Source organism: Eucyclogobius newberryi, unplaced genomic scaffold (assembly GCF_026437365.1).
Source record: "Eucyclogobius newberryi isolate DKJ021-1_F unplaced genomic scaffold, fEucNew1.0.hap1 SCAF_19, whole genome shotgun sequence".
Taxonomy (NCBI): domain Eukaryota; kingdom Metazoa; phylum Chordata; class Actinopteri; order Gobiiformes; family Gobiidae; genus Eucyclogobius; species Eucyclogobius newberryi.
In genome coordinates, this window is record NW_027315823.1 from 33,408,162 (window position 1) to 33,415,362 (window position 7,201).

Below are 7,201 nucleotides of genomic sequence, written 5' to 3' on the forward strand. Positions count from 1 at the left end.
CAAAAGTACCCTTTCTTTCCAGTAGGTGTCACTGTGTCCCTGATTATTTCACTCTTGGGCCTTGTAACACTGTAACGCTGAAACTACTGGTTTGGGCCTTGACAATTCTGTCAGAGCTAGACAATTACACACTGCCTAAATACGTTTTAAATGCATAAAAAAACAATTGTAGAGAATGAATAATAAACCTTCTGAGATAACAAAAATGTGAATACAAATGAAGCTTTGTGTGGGCTTGCAAATGCCTAATGCTGGAGGTGAGCATCTATCAAAGCGTGTCAGCGAAGGTCATCAGCACAGTTCATCCTGATAATATGAAATAAAAAATGGGTCTTGCTCTGTCACGGTGGGGGAGGGGCCAGTGGGGGGAGCTCTCGACTTTGTGTTTGACCTTTCTGTGGAAGTAGAGTTAATCCGTGAATATAATAGACTGTAAGATATGGAGAAATGGCTGGGGCTTTATCTGAGTTGCCCTGGAGACCATCAGCAGCGCTCGCTCAGGGCTGCTGCAGTTATTAACCATCACGTTTGTGCGGATTGGAGGGAAAAAACTTTAACATTTACAGATAGACTGCCCATACTGATCAGCTTTGAGGCTTCATGTCATAACAAATATGTGTTTTGATGCATAGGGCTAATACAGCACTAATAGGATTAGTTATTCATAAAGAATGAAGGCAAGCATTGCTTTACATTCTTTGAATTCGGTTAAGTCTATCAATTAAAGGATACTTACAGAACATTTTGGCAACTCGCTTAGCTTCTTTAGCAGAAGGCCTTGCCCCGAGATGGTAACATATGTCCCATGGTGCTTTAGTAAACCTGCAACAAAGTAAACATGAATAGAGAAAGTGACCAAATTAAATCAACAATGTTATAGCTGACATTGATGTGACTTAGTCTTTAACATGTCAAAAAACGTGCTTCTTCCTGTAGCAGTTTAAATGGTGAAGGTTTGAAATTATACTCTCCACCTTGAAGTATTGCTCAGAAAAAACTTCATCTGAAAGAAGAAAATACTCCAGGATTACTGAATATTCTTTGGTAACAACATAACAACATATTATGTCATCAATAATTATCATAGGCCAGCAACAGCAATTTTGCAGATGCAGTTGAGATGTTGCAGATGTGTTGTTGAAATGTTTGTTTTTAAACAGTCTTTAACTTTGTCCAAAGAGACCATAATTATTCAAGTTTAAGCCTGTTAGGTCTGGGCTCACATCATTGTGCTCATGTTGGCACATTTATTTCCAACATTTGCAGATGCTGTACTAGATTAGATTCAACATTATATTACTGTCCCTTGGTGGGAAGCGCTGCATATGTTTAACTCTTACACTGTCAAAACCGACATAAAAGAAATAAGATGCGTGATAGCACCACAAAGCAGCGGAACCTCAGATGGGCCTGGCTGATAACCCCACATAATGGAGAAGTGTGCCGCTCTCCGCTGTCTAAACACGCGCAATAAAGACTTTGCACACGCACATTTCACTTGTAAATAAAAAAGCTAAAAGCAGCTTTAAACCCCGCGTCTGCAGACAGCACCCCTCCTCTGTCTATCAACCTATCTATCTTTCAATCAGTGCCAGATCTGCGCCTGTAAATGATGCATGCCTCGCATTAGATCTATTTGTTGAGGGAGTTTGAAAAGGCGGCGATAATCTGGGAGGCAGAGATAAGGGATGCCATTTATTCAGCGCGACTTCGGAGCCTATTTCCCGGGCCGATCAGCGCCCATTCTCCGCGACACCTCCAGCAGCTCGCTGATAACGATTAGGCTATTTATTATCTTCACAAAGAACAAAGATTAGCCAGCGCCGATGAAAAATTACCCCGGGATGCCTTATAATCACGGAGACCACGGATCCATTGGATTTCTCTCCTTTTTCTAGTTTCAATCTGGCAACGCGAGGAACGTCAATAAAGGCTCACGAAGTCACTGGAACGAGACGAGTGCTGCTTATTTTATATTCAACTACGACATAATATGCTAAATGATAATAATAATAATAATAATAATGATAATAATAATTACCAACACAATCATAATCATCATAGTATAAATAAATATATAGCCTAAATAAAATTTAAAAAATGACTGTTTTGTGGAGGCTATTTACTAACTAAGCTCCACGGTACATTGGGATGTGACCTGCTCTTTCCACGGGACTCGGGTGAGAAAAGGGCAGTAGAAAAGGCGGATTGAATTAATGTCAAATCCTGAAATGGCAGTGGATGTTCGGGGCTGATAAGGTTTTTATCGTCCCGCCACATCAAAAGGGCTCGCTCTCAAAGCGCGCGTGTTGGCCCATTCTGATGCAGATGAGGCTAATGCTGCGACACTTGTCCCGACACGAGCACGCCTTTCCTCCACCAGGCTCCGGGCACCATTTGGTGAACGTGAAGTTTGGACTGGTGATGTTTGGGTTTGATAAAGAGGCTTGAACGCGCTGTAATGATCGTGAGAACTGGACCGTGGCCTTCTTGTAATCGTGAGTGAGGCTGCGTCGATTAATCGGAATAATCCTGACTCAAATATTAAAAATAATCGTCATCACATTTTGGTAATTGTAATCGTTTTCTGGATAATAAAGACTCTAAAACACATGCCAAAAGAAAGCAAAGACTGAAATAAAAATGTAAACACAATATTTTGATAATTATTATTATTTTCATCAACTTTATTCGTGAATGTTCTCTATCTTGAAGCCTTCAATCAGTTACTTTATCTCGTTTGTGTATTTTTAAGTTATATTTTAAAAGTCTCTCAATGTAGGCTACAATATATAATCGTTTGACTAGTCGACAAATCGAAACTAGTAAACGTCTGTAATAATCCTTAGTTGCAGGCAGTCCCAATTGTGTGTAATAGGCTAATCTTTAATAATCTTGTTTTTGTTGCTTGTCCAGAACTCGGTGGCTGCAGTTTGTCCCTGGAAATCGCGGCAGGGGTCGTGGCTCTGCTTATTTATAATTAATAGAGGCGCTGTAAATACTAGTTTCAGTTTTGACTCGTGTTCATCCATGAGAGCTCACCCGCAGCCAGGCAGACCTCTCCCTCCTCCTCTCCCTCCTCTTCTGCTCTCTCTCCGTCCCTCAGTCCCTCCGCCTCGAGAAAAGTTCATGTCCTCAGTCAGTTTCCCCCCCTCTTTCTTCCACCATCGGGGCGCGCGCGCTGACGTCTGGAGCGGCGTCGGACAGGCGGCACGGATGCACGCGCTCCTTTTCCAATTATTGTCTGTCAATCATGCGCGCGAGGCTGCAGTGACAGAGCCGAGACTAAAAACACACAAACATATTTGAACAAAGAGCATGAATAAATAACACTGTCCCCGAATGTTAAATGTCTAATATAAAGCACCAACACGTGCCATTTGATGACGTTAGATAAGACGCAGCCAGGGCACGTGACCTAAGTAACCACTTCAGCTCCTTTATCCCAAATGTCACACAATTCAGTGGCAACAACATGTGAAAAAGTATTGGTGGCATTTTCACTCCTTTCTTCAACTCTGTGCACCGTTTCAAGGCCACATCTCTTCAAAAAGATGATTAAAGCTGTACAATGGAATATTTGATGTGTTGCACAGATACTTTGCATCATAATAAAACACTTTGAAGGGCCAGGGCTGTAGAAATATCAATGAGACAATGCATTGCGACGGACTTCTTGGCATTACGTGATAGAGAGAGCTACTTTTATATATTTTTAAAGACCCCAAGTTGTACCTTTACCTGCTGACTATTGCATTAAAGCTGAATCTTGTGAGTTGGATGCATCTGTCGCTGAACCTGACACATCACTAAAACTGCACATAAAGACAGCCAACATTGTCAACACAACAATCTAATTAAGATGCAATCCCATGTAATTACAATTCTAAGAAGTTTACAAGCACACCCAAACACAACACATCTTTCAAAATATCAAAAACGATTAAATGGCCCGAGTGTGCAGCCAGTGAAGCGTTGCAAAGGCGCGGTCCCATTGGCTGAGGCCGGGCCGAAGAGCAGGCTCCTCCCACGGGCTTGACAAGCGCCTGCCCCGCTGTCAGTCGCAGCCACAGCGCACTTACGTGTTGCTTTAAGTCCCAGTGGACGCACAGGAGTCTCACAAACCACCACTGAGGAGCAAAGAGGACACATATCACCAGAGAGAGACACGGGACAGTCTGCAGCGGACCGTGTGCATGTCACGAATATTCAAAAGGCAGGTTTTCTTTTCTTATGGGAGTGGATTTCTTTTTTCTGATTTCTTGGTGTTCTTGGTGTTGCTCTGTTTAGGGTGGATTCGTTTGCATCACTTGATATCTGGACTGTTAGGGACTCTTACTTACCAGAAAAAGATAGTATAGCACCACTTAAAATATTAATTTGATGTTTGCTTGTTGCAGGTTTCCAGTGACAGCGCCAAAGGAAAAGCGCCGGGATTAAACTTGGACCGCGTCAAAGCAGCAGAGCAAATTTACTCCTCTGCGTTAAATGGACTCTTGCAGAAGTCTTGTAAATTCCTCTGGACACACTTAAATTACTTTCTTGTTTTGTGGGTATCTCAAAAGTTCCCAATCCAGCCGCTGCTCCAGTCCACAGAGTCATGGATGTGGCGTCCGAGCAGCCCAGATGGATGCACCACCACGCCGCGGTGTTGAACGGACAGCAGCACCCAGAGCCGCATCACCCGGGCCTGGGACACAACTACATGGAGCCCACGACCCCACTGCTGCCCCCGGATGAGGTGGATGTTTTCTTTAACCACCTGGACTCACAAGGAAACCCGTACTACCACCACAACTCCCGGGCCCGCATGTCCTACAGCCCCGCGCACGGTAAGAGCCGCAGAGGAGAGGCTTTAGCTTGCTATTTTTTAATAATGACCTTAGTGTTTCAGAAGTAAGCTTATTCATTTTTTTAATACAATTATTGGAATTTGAAATGTCACATATTGCCTCTCCTGATAAAAAAAAAAAAAAGCACTGATTAGAGATTAAATATAGTTGCTTCTATGTTTTTGACAATCATCACAAGCATAACGTTGTGGTAGACCATTTTATTGCTTGTTTTAAGGCTGTGGGGCAAAAAAACTATTCTGATTAAGATTTAGTAGCCTAGTTATTTTTATTGTTACAGAAAACAACAGTATGCTATACAAATTGAGGCGCAAGACCCCATTACAATAAACTCCTACAATAATCACTCTCCTCTATTATTCTATTATTACAAATAATAACTGGATATTTATCACAATTAATATCTAATTTGCAAAGACAAATGCAAATGCAAAAAAATAAAAAATATAAAAAATTGTATCGTCGTTAAGTGCAAAAAGATGCTAAGATTATTTTCACAATATTTGGTTGTTGTTTTGTGTGTGTTGTTTTTTAATCAGTTATAGATCAATCTATGAATGGGGAAAGTCCTCAAAATGTTGCATATATAACAGGAAGTTGAGCCTGAAACCCATGAATATATTTTATATGTCTGATTTATATATATATATATATATATATATATATATATATACATACATACTAAAATGCTGTGCAGTGAAAATACATGCCATGTGCAATAATGTGTAAAAAACATAAAAGAGAATGGAAAAATATCCACGTTTTTGTCGTTTGAAATAGCCTCAAGCTAGTTTTCAAAAATAACACCTCGGCTAATGTTTAGCAGGCTAAAGCTAACTAAGCTAACGCTTTAATTGAAGTTACTGCTGTTAATAATGTTACTGAGTGTTAGGTTTGTTTTTTCTGTTTGAAATAAACATGGTAAATGCTAACAATAGTGTGTTTTACTGTGACAGCTCGGTTGACGGGGGGCCAGGTTTGCAGACCCCATCTCCTCCACAGTCCGGGGATTTCGTGGTTGGACGGGGGCAAAGCAGCGGCTCTCTCGGCCCACCACCACCATCACCACCACCACAACCCCTGGGCCGTGAGTCCTTTCAGCAAACCCAGCCTGCACAACCCAGCCGGCAGCGCTTCCCCCGGGGGCCTCTCCGCAGTCTACCCGTGCAACAGCAACTCCAACTCGGTCTCCGCTCCGTCCCTGACGCCGCCCTCTCATGCAAGCCCGCCGCAGATGTACACGTTCCCCCCGACTCCGCCCAAGGACGTGTCCCCGGACCCTGGAGCCCTCTCCCCGTCCTCGTCCGCGGCCAGAATGGACGAGAAAGAGTCGCTGAAGTACCACATCCAGCAGGGCAGCATGAAGGTGGAGGGCTCCGGGTCACTGAGGGCGCACCAGCCCATTCCCACGTACCCGACCTACACGCTGCCCACGCCCGACTACGGCAGCCTGTTCAACGCGGGGAACCTCCTGGGAGCGTCGTTCAACGCCAAAAACAAGAACAAAACACGCTCCTGCACCGGTGAGTGTCACAATCTTAAAGTTTCATACATTATTAAAAAAACAAAAAACATATTCTCTTCAGAGTGGGGAAAATCTACATGTTTTTGTTCAACTGTATTGTTGTTACTGTTACATGCAACATTTGAGGACTTTTTCTCCATTCACTTATAGCATTAGTTTTAAAATGTTAATCACTATGGCAACAGTCCTATACTCATTCTGAAACTCATGAAAAGTCCATATTTTTCTTATCTTACTCTTTATCTTGTATTGTTCCTTCTTGTAATTTATTATTAGGGAGGTTACACTCTTTTCTTCATGGCCGTATTTCTCAAGGGCCCGTTCACATAGTTTATCATTTGGTCCTAAATTGAGCCCATTTTAGTCAAGAATCCGGACTTAATTTGGTTCTGTTGTTTAGTCCTGATCTAGTCCAGGTTTAGTTCTCAGGTTTAGTCCTGGTTTAGTCTGATGTGGTGAACGTGCAAGTGTAAACTTAGCTTTAATCTCCTTCTTTGTCTTCTATCATTCATTTATTTTCTTTTTGAGTAGTTTATAATGGAGAGGTTATGCTTTTTCTTTCTTTATTCCAGTCTCTCGTATCAGTCTGCTGTTTTAAAGGTGCAATCTGACCCTTTTTCTAAAAATTAACCACTAAATATTATATATTTTGAATGGTCAAACATCCTCAAATATCACACATAAAGCAAAATCTTTAGTTCTCAACCATATAAGTCTTATACTGTATAATAAGGCAAAATGAAAAGGTTTAAAAGTGCACTCAAGGACTACACATACCTTAATTTGCTTGACACCATTATAAAACTGGAAATATATGTCCTGA

General features: G+C 41.9%; 1 protein-coding gene across 1 annotated transcript in view; it reads left to right on the forward strand.

Annotated features, from left to right (window-relative positions):
* The first annotated feature begins 4,413 nt into the window (after positions 1-4,413).
* LOC140366055 (GATA-binding factor 2-like) overlaps positions 4,414-7,201 on the forward strand; it is a 10,248-nt gene continuing 7,460 nt past the window's right edge. The window contains exons 1-2 of the mRNA XM_072452715.1: positions 4,414-4,832; positions 5,810-6,376. Coding sequence (XP_072308816.1) covers positions 4,601-4,832; positions 5,810-6,376 — 799 coding nt within the window. The 5' untranslated portion in view covers positions 4,414-4,600. The remainder of the gene's footprint in view (positions 4,833-5,809; positions 6,377-7,201) is intronic.